Below are 17,545 nucleotides of genomic sequence, written 5' to 3'. Positions count from 1 at the left end.
TTATAAGCTTAGCCAAACACCCTCTTAAAGTGCTTGTAAGCTAAAAATTCATAAGCTCGGGTGACCAGCTTATGGATTTTAGCTTATTTTTGACTTATAAATACTTGGCTTATAAGCACTTTTAACTATACCAAATGCATAGATAAGTCGAAAAGTGCTTATAAGCTAGTTTTATAAGCTAGTTTCAGCGGCTTATAAGCTTAGCCAAACACTCTCTTATAGCGGAGGAGAAAAAAAAAAGGTGTAGCATAGGCACGTGCCTCTCATCATCCTCTCTCATCTTTTTCCCGGTAGAAGCCAATACGATAAAAAAGATATATCATTCAGCAAACTAAACTCATCTTCCCATTTATCTCACTCTATTCATTCCTCCCCTTAAACCTCTGCACAGCAATAAACCATTTTATACCTCTTGAATTTAAAGTTCTTGTTGCACCTTACTGTTAGCTAAATATCCATTACTCTTCCTTTAATTGAATTACTTATATACTGGGGTAATTTATATATATGGCCTCTCTCAGTGCTATTTCACTCTGTCCCTACAAACTATGTTGTCAATTAAACCATAACAATCGATACATTTCTTGTTCTATGCCCTCCTCTACTAATATAGGTATGTGACATTCTCATTGGGACTTTCTTTTCTTATCTTCAAGTATAAGTTTTAAGTAATGAGAATTGATGCACATGGAACTTGGCCGGTTTCTGCGACGGAAGGAAACCTGTTTACTTTGCTTTTACCTATTAATTCTCTCAGCAATGAAACTGGCAATTTAGTACTACTACTTCTAAGATATACTAGTCGTACAAGTGTTTTTCGATTTAAACTTTCCGACTAGTATTTTGGTTGTGTTTTTTATAATACTTTCTTTTTTCTTTTAAGTATGGCAGAAAGGGATTTTGGGATCCTAAGCCTGTAAACTCTCCTTATGGAGTGGCTATGACTATGAGGAAACATATAGTAAACTTGTGGGGAGATAATTGAAATAACATGAAACTATTGTTAGTAATGGAAAAACAGATGGTCGGACGTGGGACTGTTAAAGGACAGATGGTTGGAGCTGGAGGAAGTTGCTATGAACTGTTAGAAGAACAGGCTCATGAATCTGAGACACTTTGGCGCTGGAAAATGCTGTTTAAATCTAAAGCTTCAACCAAAGTAGCATGCTTTGGGTGCAGTAGCGGAGGCAATAATTTCACTAAGGGGTGTCAAACTATAAAGAAGTAAACACACGAAGAAGTTAAGGGGGTTCAACATAAAGTATATCACAAAGATAAAGTTGTGACTCGGCTATACAGTGTAATTTCTCCGGCGAAGGAGTGTCAATTGACACCCCTTAGCCTAAGGTGGCTCCGCCACTGTTTGGGTGGTTCTGCTGAAACTGTTAACCATTTACTGTTGCACTATAAACAAACATGGTTTATCTGGTCCATATTCCTGAAAATTTCTGGTGTTCATTGGGTGATGCCATAGAGCTTTAAAGATTTTACTGCACTGCAGGCAAGGACAAAACATAGAAAGAAGAATGAAGAAGATTTGGAAATTAATCCCCGTATGCATCATGTTGACTGTATGGCATGAGAGAAACAGAACATGCTTTGAAGGATAGAAGGGGGTGATTGCCTTTGTAAAGTTCAGATGTTTTCAGCTATGTTACTCGGACTCTTCGAAAATGCCATTGATTGTGTGTCGGATCCTCCAAAAGTAGTGCATTTTGGAGGATCCGACACGGGTGCGGCAATAGTTTTGGAGAGTCCGAGCAACATAGGTTTTTAGAACTTGTTTTGTTGGCGTAGAGAAAATACTGTTATTAGGATATCTGACTTTATGGGCTTGCTAGATTCTGTTTTTCTGTAGTACCTGTTGTAGTCTTGAACTATCAGCAGTACCTTCTTGGTACTGCTTTGTCAATAAAATACTTTACCTTATCAATGAAAAAGATATAGTTATCTTCTGCTGTTAAGATCTGTGGGTTTCTTGTTTCATAAGAACACACTGACACACATGAATACGTACTATATCTTTTTTAGCATTGCCTGGAAATATGTTCTTGCATATATGCAACACCCATATGCTCACTCGTTTATACAAATCCAGTTGCTTTCTTTCTTGTTCTTTTTTTTTCGTGCATCCTTCAGGATTTGATTAGTGAATTTGTTTTTACCATTTATTGTTCACATCTGCTGTCCTTTTAGGCGTGCGTGGATCTAAAGGTCCTCATAAAATACCTGCAAAAACTGAGGGGGCAGGAAGAAGTATTGACGACTCTGTCCAACGAAGGATGGAACAATTTTATGAGGGCTCTGATGGCCCGCCTTTACGTGTTCTTCCTATTGGTGGTCTGGGAGAAATTGGGATGAATTGCATGCTTGTTGGTAATTATGATCGATATATTCTTATCGATGCTGGAGTAATGTTCCCAGGGTAAGTGTTGGAAAGTGGTCTGTGGTGCAACTTTCAACAATTCAATACTCAGATATTGCCACTTGCATAATCCTGCTGAATCTTCTTTCATGACTCTTCCTGGTGTAGCGGCTTCTTTTATGAGGGAGGATCTTTCATAGTAATTCCCACTTAAAGCTCCTTTACTCTTTTTTTGATAACCATCAAACTCCTCTACTCTTTTACCTAACTTTCATAGTAAACATATGAATTGAGAGCTTTTACTGAAACAAATCTGTTTAAAACATTTCTTTCTCATTGATCTTAGCTGCATGTGTTTTTGTAATTCAGTTACTTGTCCGTATTTGTTCCGCATTGATAAACCTGGGATTTTTTCTGACATGCTATTCAGCGATGATGATCTTGGTGTCCAGAAGATTATTCCTGATACAACTTTTATTAAAAAATGGAACCACAAGATTGAAGCAGTTATCATAACCCATGGACATGAAGATCACATTGGCGCGTTGCCTTGGGTAAAGTCTCACTCTGATTCTATAGATATTGTTATACTATACTGATAGACTGCACATATGGGTCCACAAGAATCCAATTAGGAACGCTTTTTTCTATAATCTTACTAAGAGAACTGAAGACAGAATGTCATCTAATAGTTTTGAGTAAGGTCTGATGTCGAATAATGGGTACAGTACAGCTTGATGTCAGTTTTGCTGCTATCTACATGTTATACAGTCAATTCTAGAAGCTTGCATCTAACAGCAGAGTGCACTTTTTCTAGTTACTCGAGTTCTTTCTTTTCTGGCTATCCTGCCTTTATAACTGCAGGGGTGCAGCCAGCTAAAGAAATTGTGGTCCTCATAAGCTACGAGGACTGGTCACATAGATATGATATTGATATTCCAGTAGTCCTGGGGACAGTAGGATGAAGTAGTGATAATTTGCTTATGCGCTATATCAAAGGTTAAAGAAGTAGATCATGATAGTGATGCTTTCTGAATATCAATGTCCACATTATATCGGATGTTCAAAAGGTTTTGTATTGTCTCGGATGTCCCTATCCTTTCTTTAAGTCATTAGACTGGACACTGAGTTTTTCACATGGTGTTAGAACGAACCTTTGGGTCTACTAAAGTTGTTAAAGTATGCATGTGAACCAACACTGGAAATACGTGCAGGAAGGTGTTCGAGATATATAATATCCCACATCAGGTATATAAAGGCATCGAAAGAGCTATATTGATCTCTGGTTGTTTCACCCATCATCTAAAGGTTTTAAGTTGGATACTCAGATTCTTTAAGAGCTCTCCCTTTTTATTATATTTGTCTAGAGCTCTAGTTTTTCTAGGAAAGTCCTTTCTTGATAGGTTTAGCTCACCATATATTTGCTGCCTCACCTGCCTGTTGGTGATCTCGCTTCTTTGGCAGTTTGCCTTTTTGGTGTTTTAAAAAGATTTTGTGGTGTTCCAGTTCTTTTTGTATAATTTTTGAGTACTCCTATATGGTTTTCTTTGTACATCTTGTTCTCACTGAGCCTTTTGCTATCTAAACAGGTAATCCCTGCACTGGATTCACAGACACCGATTTTTGCATCATCATTCACAATGCAGGTTTGTTATAATAATGTTATGATTTACTTGGTATCATAGCCTTTGCATGCAAGTGTGATGTGGTATTCAGCAGCCAAAAGCCCAAAAGCCAACCTGTAAACTTGTCTTCTACTTTGAAGGGAAAATGAGAAGATCTCTGGACAAAGTGCAACTCTGTATTTTCTCCTTTCTAACCAAACAACATAAACCAAATTATTCGTTTTACTTGTCCTTCGAACCAGGCAAAGGAAATTTCAATTACTGGATTTCCTTCTCTTATTTGCTGTACACTCTTGTTCTGCTTGTTTTAATTCTTCCATACTTTCCCCTGTTTTCTCCCTCTCAATGACTCTGTTTCCTTCTTCTTCCTTCCCTTTTATGTGTAGTATTGCTCTTTTTTTTGTTTCCCGTTGCCCCTTTCCAACTAAGCCTTGGACTTGCTTGTTCATTTCATCGTTATTATCATCAAATACAGTCGATCTGTGGGTAAAAGCTGTCACCTTAGCTGCAAAGGTCATTTGGCTTTGTCGAGTATTAAGACTCTTGTACCTACTGTTGCATACTTATCCCATTGGAGCATTGATATTCATTTTTGTCTGTCAACAACTGATTGACATTATTGCATTTCGATATCTGCTTACCTTATTCGAGGACTAATATCTCTTTTGACAGCTAATTAAAAAAAGACTGAAGGAGTTTGGAATCTTTGTTCCATCTAGGCTCAAGGAATTTATAACAAGACGGAAATTTACTGCTGGGCCCTTTGAGGTAGAATCTATCAGGGTTACACATTCTATTCCTGATTGTAGTGGACTAGTTCTACGCTGTGCTAACGGTACCATTCTCCACACAGGCGACTGGAAGGTATTTGGTCATGTTCCTGTCACAGGTCATCCTTAGACAGGTTGCTTTTTAAATCTAAATCTTAGCTTGATGTATTTTTTTTGGTGTCTGATAGATAGATGAGTCACCACTGGATGGGAAAGTTTTTGATCGTGAGGCCCTCGAGGAACTCTCGAAAGAAGGAGTTACTTTGGTAAGCACAAGGATTTTACCTCTCCAATTAGACATACTACTTCTAGAATGACTCTCTTCAACTTACTGAAATAATAGGTGTAATGGCAAGACATACATTCTACTCTGATTAACTTTTGGAGAACAATTCTTTTGCTTATGAATTTTCTCTATCAGCAACTCCTCCCTTTCCCCAAAAGACGAAAGAGAAGGGGAATTACGAAGGAGTTGACAATTCCTAAATATCATGTGAATTTCCTGTGTTATTTTTGAGGGGTAAGATCTGTGTACACTCTACCCTCCCCAGACCCCACTTGTGGGATTATACTGGGTTTCTTGTTGTTGTTGTTGTTGTTGTTGTTGTTGTTGTTGTTGTTGTATTTTTGAGGGTCTTTAAAAGTAAAAGAGTCAACAAGAAATGGACTACTATTTTACTGTATCTATTTGTAGAAATGTCTGATCACCTTAAATTTAAAGTTATTAGAGACGGTACACTTTTATTTACTTAATTATGTCGTCAAGACGCTCCTTCATGTGTGAGTCTAATTATTTTCATGAGCAAAGCACGTAGAATTTGTTATGAACGGTGGCAGTGAAACCTGAATCCAGAAAACCACTTTCTTTGGCTTTAAACTTTTCGGCCGTCAACTCCGTTGTGTTCCTTTTTATATACTCAGGCGCAACTATCGCATAATTGTGTTCTCATTGTTGTTATATCTCTTATTAATTGTATTCATTCACATTTGCTTAAAAGACTTGAAGAAATCCTCTTCTGTATAACTGATGCTACAGACTTGATGAAATAGTTTAGATTCTGAGTAGTGTTATGCACACAGACATCTTTGATGTCTTTGCTATTGACTTTACCTTAAACATGAGCACATATAGTTCTCCACATTCACTTGATTATGCAGGCTCTCTAGTTGAAAGCCATAAACCATCTCGCTACTTGCTTCAAAGGTAGTAAGTATCATACAGGCCTCCGGTTACATTTACTGGAGCACAAAATCTTTCTCTCATGCATCCTCTCTTATTTCATATAACTATGAACTTTGTGAGTAAAAATTTTTCTAGTTCTTATCAGAAGTGCTTGCAGAGGTATGTGTTTTATGTTTGCATTTAATGGTAACATTTGTTCTGTGAACTGTGCATGCATCAACTAGTTTGCGTTTGCAATCTCTTAAGGTTTCATGTGCTCAATATATTTTTGATGGATACTCCTTTTCAGATGATGAGTGATTCGACAAATGTCCTTTCCCCTGGAAGAACACTCAGTGAGACTGTAGTTGCAGATTCGTTGCTGAGACATATTTCAGCTGCCAAAGGAAGGGTTATTACTACTCAGTTTGCATCGAATATTCATCGTCTTGGAAGTGTTAAAGCTGCAGCTGATTTGACTGGCAGAAAGCTGGTATGTGCTTTCTCATCTTAGCTATTAAATTTCTTGTTCATTGTGTTTTCACCATCTTCTAAAGTTGTTTACCATATTTTTCCTTCGTGCTCTTAGATTCAGACAATAATGCCATCTGTTAATAGGTATTTGTCGGCATGTCTTTGAGAACATATCTTGATGCTGCATGGAAAGATGGGAACGCACCAATTGATCCGTCAACTCTGGTAATGGACGTGGATACTGTTTCTATTTTTCATCTCTCCTTTGACTGGAGACATACCTTTGATCCATCAACTCTGATGATGGAATTAACTAAGTTTTCTATTTATCCATCTCTCCTTGGGTAGGAGTACATTTCTTGTCTGCTTGCTTATGACACTAACATGCGTTTGATACGCTAGTTATGCCAAATTGCCAATTGACATGCCTAATTATGGAAAGCAACTGCTAGGCTAATTAGTCCATTTGTGTCTTCTACACCATAGATGTTAGTGTTCACTTATGCGATACGAAATACTCCATGACGAGAAGATAGTACAAGAATGTTATGAGTGTTAAGAAAATGGACCTAATTCAACGTCAAAAGCTAACACATGAGGCGAGGATTGCCCAAGACCATGTAAGGAGACAAAAACTCGTTCCCTCAACCAATATAGAACTCTTAACATCCCTTGTTACACCCAAGCGTGGACATTTGGAGCGTGGACAACAAATATGGATAGCAGATAGGGATGGGTCAGGTTCTGATACCATGTTAAGAAATGGACCTTCGCTAAACTCGACTCGACCTCAAAAGCTAGCTCATGAGATGATGATTGACCAAGACCATATGAGGAGACAACAACCCATTCCCTCAACTAATGTGGAATTCTAGTATTGAGAATTAAATATTGCAAGGATTACAGATATGCAAATGTATTCAAGTGTTTGATTGATTCTATTGTGATAATTGCTTCCACTTAAAAGCTTAAGTTGTTAAAGAAATGACACTTTTATTTCTAATTAGTTGTGTGACTACTGGTACACATACATGAACCCAGTAAAGCTTATTCTGTGAACATGGATTTCTTCCTAGCATTACGCTCATAATTTAATCATTCATACTATGTACACGTGGTACCTTGTTTGAAGACCTGATATAATAATACGAGTATGAGGTATTTTTGCAAAATCAGAATGTTATGCTAAACAGCGAACGCAACCAAATCACACACTTTTGCCTATCGGACTACTTAGCAATTCCTAATTAAGAAATCGCACGTCGCTTTATTGAGGTTCATTCGTCTTGTCGTGTTTCCTTGTTATCAGCGTATAGTGTGTTTGGTACGACAAAATGCATTTTTTCAGAAAAGCTTTCCTTGATGAAATCATTTTCTGATATTTGGTTATCATATCTTCTGTAAAAAAGAAATAACAACTACTCCCTCCTTCTCATTTTATGTGATGGTGTTTGATTGGGCACGAAGTTTAAGAAAGAATCTTTTTTTTTTTTTTGAAACGTGTGGTCTAGAACAAGCCATATACATTTGTGTGGCTATAAATCATCTCATTATAAAATGGATAGTTTGAAGTTAAATAATTTTTAAATATAGAAAGGTGTCATTTTTTTCCGGGTCAAACTATAAAGGAGGAAAAATGTTGTCGATTATGTGCAGATGTCATTTTCATTTGAAATATCCCGACTCTTACTCTATATCACTTGCTTCAACTAACATTTAAACATTTTTGTCTACCTTTAATACTCAGAAATATCACCAATACGCTATCTTTAAAACCATATCCTCCACCTTATATGCTTACCAACCTACTTTTATATCCAACCACATACTAGAAGATGGTCCAAACAAATAGTTCTACAAGTAAAATATTTTTTGTGAGAAATATTTTCCTACATACCAAATGCAGTCAACTTAGTTATAAAAAAATGCAGTCAACTTTTCTCCAAGTGAGGTTTGAATAAACTGGCCATATTGTTTTGCGCAACTATTGTCTGACGAGAGAGGGAGGACAAAGGTAACTTTCAATGCAGATTATATTTTTGCGATTACTGTCTAATCTGTGGAGTACATCAAAGTGTTTGTGGACATTAGGTTTTGATTCCGTAACAGTTCTAGCCTTCCTTCTACCTTGATCATTTTAGTTGCTACTGATTCTCACTCTCAGGGGAGATTATATGTATGCGATTACTGTCTAATATGTGTAGTGTATGAAGTTCGAAATGACATTTGATTCAGTAACCAGTTCTTACCTTCCACCCCTGATCTCCACCTTAAATCTGATTCTAATTTCTTTCCCACTCATAAGCATACACATCTAATTACAGGTGAAAGTGGAGGATATTGATGCTTATGCCCCAAAGGATTTGCTGATAGTGACAACAGGCTCTCAAGTAAGTGGCATTGCTGTTTCTGGTGGCTTTGCAAGCTTCAGTCACTAATTAAATAGGCCTAAGTATGCTTCTTGTGTCAGGCTGAACCACGTGCTGCATTAAATCTTGCATCCTATGGCAGTAGTCATTCGCTCAAGTTGAACAAAGATGATGTAATTTTGTATTCAGCCAAGGTAATGTATTGTAGAACTCAAGATAACAATGTATCCATCTATGTGCTGTTAAAGATTCCGGTTGATAAAACATTGCGGTTTTTTCATTGGTCTGAAGACACGGAATCTGAGTTTGAGAGATCCTGCGAACACTGTCTGATTGTATTTAAAAACAATTTATCATTCTTCTGGTTGTCCTTCCAAAACCAAACAAAACTGGAAAGTCAAATAAACATAAAGAAAAGATGCAAATCAGGTCCCGTTTGTGATAAGACACCATGAGGGGAAATTGACAGGAAAAGATCTTCATTTGTATTCTTGCACTGTTTCCTTTGCTTGAATGACAAACAAGTCAGGTGAACAATATTTGGTAACTTAGGGGCACCCAAGGGTGTGGTCTACCACTCAATAAGGTGGGTGAAAACCATGGTAGACCAAGGTTGAAATCCTAGCAAAGACAAAAACCGCTAAATGATTTCTTCCATATCTGCCCGAGCCTTGGTGGATAGAGTAAGCCGATATCTATGCTGGTGGGAGGTAGCATATATCTGAAATAGTTGAGGTGTGGAGAAGGTGGCCCCAAACCATCGTTATAAAGGAAAAAATACTCCCTCCATTTCAATTTGTGTCTTTCTTTCCTTTTTATTGTTCAAAAAAGAATGTCTCTTTCTACATAGTAAGTTTTCAATTTCAACATTCCCATTTTACCCATAATGACACTTCATTTTTTTGAACTGGAAAAAAATGAAGTGTCACAAAATGGGAATGCTATATGAATGACATGACACATTTAAGACCGTAAGATTCAAGCAGTATTTTGGTATTGCTATACACATTTAATTTAAGACCACAAGATTCAAAAGTCTTCTTTATATTCTTAAACTTCGTGCTCAGTCAAAGTAAGACGCATAAAATGAAACAGAGGGAGTATTTGGTAACTTAGGTTCCTTCTTTTTCTTAAAAAATATCCTTTTTGTGTTTATCTGGTGGTCCTCGGAACATATTTTCTGCATGTTCATAATGCCTTCTCAGACTCTTTCTGGAGTCATTCAAGAGGGAGATCCATCTATGTTTGGAGAAAGTTAGTGCAAATGTTGTGAGATTTCCATATAAGCTATGCTTTTTATAGGTGATTCCTGGTAATGGTTCTCGGGTGATGAAAATGCTAAACCGTATATCAGATATAGGATCAACAATTGTGATGGGAAAGAATGAGCTGCTGCATACATCTGGCCATGCTCATCGGGAGGAGCTGGTGAGTCCTTTTTCTTTAACTGTTACTCGATTTCGATTTTTGGATTCATGGTTTTAGTATGTGGTTCTGAATGAGAGGAGTTTTGTATGCGAGACTGTAGGACTTATTTGTTTCTATTCTCTGAGTTTACTGCTCTAGGATGACTCATATGATGATGGTTTTTTTCTTTTGCTCTATAATATATGATATATGTGACTTAGGTTCTGACGTTATATTGCTAATACGAGCAAGCAAATTTTCAATAGTCTGATCTAGCTGGTGTTATTTATCAGCCTGCTGTCATTCCCTCAACTTAAAAACAGTGATATAAGCACCGTAGCTATGAGATGATAACAGCAACAAAACTTGCCTTCTTCTGCTTATAGACATCATTTGTATATCCTCTCTTCAAATCGTGACAAGAGAGGGGGAATGATTGAGGGAAGGAAGAGAACTGTGGATGTGTAAGGGAAACTGCAAAGGCGGTCACTGTTCATTAAAGGTGACGTGAATAGCAAGTTCTTATGCTGTTGCAGACTGACATATTAAAGTGGGAAAGTTTAATCAATATGGCTGGTGCATCTTTTACTTTATAAAGAAACAAAGGAAAAGACATCAAACTTCTGAAAGCTTGGTGGGCAAGAGTTACCCGGAACTTGTGCTGGTGCGAGGTCAAAGTTACCCACTAGAATAGTCGAGGTGCGTGCAAGCTAGCCCAGACACCACCATTATAAAAGCAAAAACCTTCTTAAGGCAATTAATAGCCCGTTTGGCCAAGCTGCAAAAATCAGCTTATTTTGAGAAGTGCTTTTTCTCAAAAGTGCTTTTCTCAAAAGTACTTTTGGTGAGAAGCAGTTTGTGTTTGGCTAATTAGTTTGAAAAGCACTTCTGAGCAGCAATTAGTGTTTGGCCAAGCTTTAAAAAAAACTGCTTCTAAGTGTATTTTCTCAAAAGTGCTTCTCGAAAAAGTGCTTTTGGAGAGAAGCTACTTTTTTCTGCTTCTCCAAAACTGCTTCTGCTTCTCCTCAAAAGCACTTTTTTTCCTTACAGAAGCTTGGCCAAACACCTCAATTTTGGCCAAAAAAAGCACTTTTGGCCAAAAATAAGCTTGGCCAAACAGGCTATAAGTGCACCTTTCACTTTTAAAGAAACAAGGGAAAAGACATAGTATCAAAACTTCTTAAAGCCATTACTACCATGACTACCAGTTTTTCACATAACATACTAGTGCATGACATAATTCTATCTTGCACCACCGATTATAATATTACTCACCTTTACAGTGTCATGCTCAATTTTTTGAGCTACAATTCTAATGTTGGATTTCTTGTTTGAAGGAAGAAGTGCTGAAAATTGTGAAACCACAACATTTTCTTCCTATTCATGGTGAACTCTTGTTCCTGAAAGAGCATGAATTACTGGGGAGATCAACTGGAATTCATCACACAGCTGTAAGTAATGTGGTACTAGTTCAATATTTGATTGTTACTTCTTTTTACTTCGAGTCCTTCAAATAGTGCAGAGACCATTGTCTTTAAAAGGTGTTTTTCAAGATAATCATGCCGAGGTGATGGGGGAAACGTTACTTATTCTAGAATACTCGCTACTGAAGCCACATGCATCATGTTTGAATGAAGCATATCTTCCTTTGGGTTTGCTTTTGGCACTTTCTTGTTGGATTTTCAAGAATTGCATTTCTCCTGTTTTTTCAAAATACAGTTTGATTGTTATATTATAATTATTTCCACAAGAGCCTGAAAAATTATGATGACTGTCTCTAAACAAGTTAAACCAATTGGTATCTTGATCTAAATAAATCCCGTAATCACGCCTAAAGCCCAAGGGAGGGAAACAATAACATAAAAAACATAACCGTGCCGTATGAAACTGAAGAAAATGGCTCCTGCAGAGTTTAGAGGTTGGCGTGAACCATGGATGACATTAGTCTTGCATCTTTATTGTAAAAACAGGTTTTGGAAGTCAACCCCAAACGGAATGAATGTAGCATAGGGTCCTGTATGTTAGCTAACTATATTGTTGGAGACAAAGCATGTCTAACAGTGTATATACAATTTTCTTCTTTAAATGTGTTTTGCTTATTTAAGATCCCAAACAAAATGGCAACTTTAGTCCCTAAAAAGAGCATGTCCAGTAGGGTGCATACAATTTCCCTGATTCTGAATACTAATCTGCTCAAATAGCATTATTATAACACAATGGTTGCAACATATATACACACACGCACACACATTAGGTATGTTTGTGTGTGTAGTGTATGTATGTTACCTAAAGATAATATGTTAACTGAGTTAATGACCCTGTTTTCTATGTGCCCAAAATAAAACCAAGCTGACCAACTAAATTGTGTCTCTCATTTAAGATACTACAGAATCCATTTTCCACAGTGGTATAAGTAGGTTAAGCCCATTCTTTTATTCTTTTAAAGTAAATGTTTTTAACAGCCTGAGGTATCTGGTTAAAATGCCCTATGTTGTAATTGTGTGTAAATAGGTCATCAAGAATGGAGAGATGCTTGGAATCTCACATTTGAGGAATAGAAAAGTACTATCCAATGGATTCATTTCCCTAGGGAAGGAGAATTTGCAGGTTTTGTTCTCTCTCTCTCTCTCTCTCTCTCTCTCTCTCTCTCTCTCTCTCACACGCACGCACGCACACACACGCACACACACACGCACACACACACTCACACACGCACAAGTTTATACAGACAGAAACGTTCATCTTTGCCTACTAGTTTTCTATTTCTGATAATTAAGGAGATGCCAGTAATCCAGTTAGCAAATTGCAGTTGATGTATAGTGATGGTGACAAAGCATTTGGTACAGCTGCTGAACTTTGTGTTGATGAGAGGCTAAGAATTGCATCTGATGGTCTTATCGTGGTCAGGTAAACTTCATCACCTCGGCTCTCATTGAATCGCAGATTTCTTCACATTGTGACACTGATTCTTGTAAGACATCTGGACTGCAGTATGGAAGTTTTACGTCCTCAATTTGCAGACAGTATAGCAGAGAAAACCTTGAACGGAAAAATAAGAATTACTACACGCTGCTTGTGGCTCGACAAGGGGAAACTTTTGGATGCACTCCATAAAGCTGCACATGCTGCATTGTCAAGCTGTCCTGTGAATTGCCCGCTCTCCCACATGGAAAGAACTGTGTCTGAAGTTCTAAGAAAAATGGTCAGGAAGTACAGTTGTAAAAAGCCTGAAGTTATTGCCATTGCTTTAGAAAAAACTGCAGGAGCCCCGGCAGACGAGATCAATGGAAAACTTTCTAGAAAGGCAGATGTTTGTTCTGGTATTTCTGCCTTTAGAAAAGTGTTGGATGGAGATCCGAGGAAAAGACCGCCAAGTCCAACAAACACAGAAGAATGCAATGCCCATGCTTATCCAACTAATGATGCAGAACAGCAAGTCAAAGGTTCTGTTCCCATTGTTTTCTTTACAAGATAATAAATTTTAAATTAATCTGTCTAAGTTTCTAGACAATAAGTCCCAGCGGAGGACAAAAAACAACTAGGTGATTTCTTCCCATATGTCCAAAGCCTTGATGGGTAGAGTTACCCGGTACCTGTGATTGTGGGAGGTAGCAGGTACCCCGTGGAATTTGTCGAGGTGCGCGCAAACTGGACCGGACACGACGTTTATCAAACAAAAAGAATCTGCTAAGTTTTGAGGCCAAAAGTCCTATTTTTTTAGTACTTCGTAGCGGGTCCTAATTACTTTTTAACTCTGTGATTTATTCTAGTTCTATCCTCTGACCATCTTCTATTAGAAACTCAGAATAGTTTATGATTGAGATAACAGCTGAACTTTTCATAGTGATAGCAATAATTGTAACAATGAACGTAATAATAGTAATCCCTTTTGAATGGTTTCACAGCTGTAATTAGGTATTCATGTTTTATTTTACTTTTTCTTCTTTTCCTTTTATTATGTTAGACTATTGTAAATGTAGTACCCTTCATCATCAATAAATAATTTAGATATAGCAACTCAATTGGATTTGTTTTTTTTATCCATTTTGGATTATTATTATTATTATTAGTATTTTTTTAATTATTATTATTATTATTATTTTTTATTATAATATTACTAGTTTTGTTATCATCATCATCATTATTGTCGCGTCGTCACTAATTTTGTTTAAGGGTTGGTATGTTTGTGATGCTCTTGATGTAATTGTTTTTGAGATTTGTGTGGTAGACTGGACAAATAATCAGGGGTATTCATAGTATGGTATAGAAATTTCGAGGAGTAGAATTAGAGGATTACGCAAAGTAATATGGATGATAGCGTAATATTTGTACTGCAATTATGAAAGGTTGGTAAACCACATATCACGTAACCATAGGCTCAAATGGGAGGATATCTTGTTCATTCGCAACAAAATATTTTCTTTGTGCGTCGGTTAAAAAAAACATGCTTTTTGGGGGGTGACATAGTGAGAAGGGCTTTAATGATAAGTCCCGTAGTGTGTGAAACTAAAGGAAGATGATCCTTCCACGGACCCACTCTTTTGTTTCATGTGAAAGTTCCTTATTTTGACTTGGCCAGTAAACAGATTCAAGTTCTGAATGCATTCTCGGTCTGCAATATATTTATGCTTCATCAATCGTAGTATATTTTATCTTCTAGAGAAGACATTTTCTTTAGGGGTAGATAACTAGATATTATATAGTAGTAGATTCAATGTTTCTATTCTCATCTTGTAATAATGATTAGGTCTTATGAATCCAATGCGTTTTGTAGTGAGTGTTATTCATGACTTTTCCTTCACGCAGGTGATGATATGCGTGCTGAGAGATTTATGCATGAGGAAGCAATTACTTCAAGTTCAAACTCACAGGATAATTTCTCTTCCGGTGAGAGTATGTCAGATATAACATCATCACCAGTAGATCAGTTACAACAAGGTATGCCTGCTGATTTGTCACAAGCAGGATCTGAAGAAATGTTCAGAAAAGTGAGCATCGGCCTTGATTTAAACTTGCTAGAGCCTAAGTTGCAATCTTCAAAACCTTTGAAGAGGAACAGATGGAAACCTGAAGAGGTTAAGAAATTGATTAAAATCCGGGGGGAACTCCACGGCAGGTTTCAGGTTGTCCGGGGACGGATGGCACTTTGGGAAGAGATATCTTCAAGATTAGTGTCTGGTGGAATCAATCGGACTCCTGCACAGTGTAAATCTCAGTGGGCTTCTCAAGTTAAAAAATATGAGGTGTGTTATTCTCCTTATCCTTCTATGTTGAGTTCATTTGTAGTTCCATCAGTGGCGGAGCCAGAATTTTCGTTAAGGGGTGTAAAATATATAAAAGCAAACATACCAGAAAATTAAGGGGAGTCAATACATAGTATATATACATATAATTTATTTTTTTACCTATCTACACAGTGTATTTTTCCCGCGAACCTTCCTATAAGGTGGCTCTGCCACTGATTACACTGTTCCATTACTTGGTCGATAGCATTCTTAAGCTTCATTGAAATGATCCTTTTTGGAACAAGTTCTGGGGAATAGCTATAGATGTCTGCTCTGTTCGGGCTTAAATAAAAGTGAAATAGAGACCATCCCTTATTTTTGCTGTGTTATAAGGAAAAAGGGTAGAAAACCTAAGTTAGAACCAAACCTTTAAAAGAAAAAAAAAAAACTTAAGTTAGAACCAAATATTAGTTTGTAAAAATATCTTGCTCTCTTAAGCTATATGTAGGTAATTATAACAGCTTTTGCTACTCTGTATAGGCAAGCAAGAATGATAAGAAGAGCCAGGAAAAAGTTGCTTACTTTGTGGACATGAGTAACATCTTGTCTCTGAAATGAATGACATTGTACTCGAGGATAGTGCTTGTGGAGGCAATTCTTCCATAATGGGATGTCAGCAATGAGATTCTTCCAAACGAGTCCAACTCGCTTAAACATAGGATGTGGACTAGGGCTGCATCATTGTGCTGGCAACTCTCTTCATTCCCATGCTAGTTATCTGCAGCCTGGTGTTTGAAGCAAGAATGTTAGAGATGGGATTAGGGTGGAAAAAGAATGTGAACTTGTTGAGGGTTTGAAGGTAGATTTTGTGTATTCTTTATTTTGGGGCCTGTAATGGTTATACATGCAGTAATGATACGAGTGATTCACTACACTGTTCTCTCAAAATATAAATGCACTTGTCCCTTTCCCTTTTTGAATTAATCTTGCGCTGGCTGTCATTGTCCTGTAATTTCTTTCATTCTAGTTAAAGGAGAAATGATCAACTTTTCATTCTTTTGGGTAGCTGACAACAATTTTTTTGTTATATAGAATAGAATAGACTTCATTGTCCTTCCACATCTGGCTTCACATCTACAAATTAGGTTCTAGAATACCAGACTTGAGTGTAGAGCTGGCAACTTAGACCCTAACCCGTAGAGTAAAAATTGCACGGGCGCCCTATTTGGTCGCCCCTATTTAACCTATACCCATTTCTTTTTAAAAAGTTTTAACTTGTACTCACTTTTTAAACAACTTCAGGCCCCTTTCTCCTCCTCCTTCTCCTCCTTCGTTTTCTTCTTCTTCTTCTTTCTTCTGCTGCTGTTGGTGCTGCTATGAAACTTCAGTTCATGGGGTGATTGCCATAAATATGTTTATCAGATTATTTAAAAACAAATTATAAATAATTACGTAAGTTAGTAGGCAATAATTTGTGAATATTTTCACGTACGTAAGTTAGTAGACAATGATAATTCTGTTCTTTTCACATTTATTGTTTCCAAAATTTATGATTTAGATATTGTTGGCAATCTGATTATTTATCTAGTATGTTAGAAAGCTTTTTCAAAAACTTCAGCTTATATAGTGCTGAAGCTTTTACAAATGAACTAAATAACTTCAACATCTTTTGCTGAAGTTTTTGAAAAAGCTTTATGACAAAACTAATGAATCCAGGACAAAAAAATTTCAGCTTTTAGTGCTGATGTTTTTACAAATGAACTAAATAACTTCAGCATCTTCTGCTGAAGTTTTTTGAAAAAGCTTATCCAGGACAAAAAAACTTCAGCTTATTTAGTGCTGAAGTTTTTATAAATGAACTAAATAACTTCAGCATCTTCTGCTGAAGTTTTTGAAAAAGCTTAATGACAAAACTAATGAATCCAGGACAAAAAAACTTCAGCTTATTTAGTGCAATTACAAACAAAAACTTCAGCAAATAGAGAACAAAACTTCAGTTACTATGCTTAAGTTCAGCAATTACAAACAAAAACTTCAACACACTTGCTACTTCAGGCCCGTCTACTAGAATGCTGAAGTTTTGCGTGATTGCCTTTGCTACTTCAGTCCCGTATGCTGAAGTTACGCGAAAAAGTGGGTACGCTTGCA

The 17,545-nt window shown here is 36.9% G+C and overlaps 1 protein-coding gene across 1 annotated transcript; it reads left to right on the top strand.

Annotated features, from left to right (window-relative positions):
- Nucleotides 1-336: 336 nt before the first annotated feature.
- On the top strand, nucleotides 337-16,454 carry LOC109208380 (ribonuclease J-like). The gene is made up of 17 exons (XM_019371493.1): nucleotides 337-613; nucleotides 2,197-2,425; nucleotides 2,796-2,919; nucleotides 3,955-4,011; nucleotides 4,663-4,854; nucleotides 4,949-5,026; nucleotides 6,233-6,415; nucleotides 6,541-6,621; nucleotides 8,721-8,786; nucleotides 8,867-8,959; nucleotides 10,068-10,193; nucleotides 11,510-11,623; nucleotides 12,684-12,779; nucleotides 12,982-13,079; nucleotides 13,164-13,615; nucleotides 14,979-15,415; nucleotides 15,938-16,454. The coding sequence occupies exons 1-17, from the start codon at nucleotides 508-510 to the stop codon at nucleotides 16,013-16,015; spliced, it is 2,610 nt and encodes an 869-aa protein (XP_019227038.1). The 5' UTR covers nucleotides 337-507; the 3' UTR covers nucleotides 16,016-16,454.
- The last annotated feature ends 1,091 nt before the right edge of the window (nucleotides 16,455-17,545 follow it).

Source organism: Nicotiana attenuata, unplaced genomic scaffold (genome assembly GCF_001879085.1).
Source record: "Nicotiana attenuata strain UT unplaced genomic scaffold, NIATTr2, whole genome shotgun sequence".
NCBI lineage: Eukaryota > Viridiplantae > Streptophyta > Magnoliopsida > Solanales > Solanaceae > Nicotiana > Nicotiana attenuata.
Note: the sequence above shows the minus strand (reverse complement) of the source record. Positions and strands in the feature narration are given on the sequence as shown.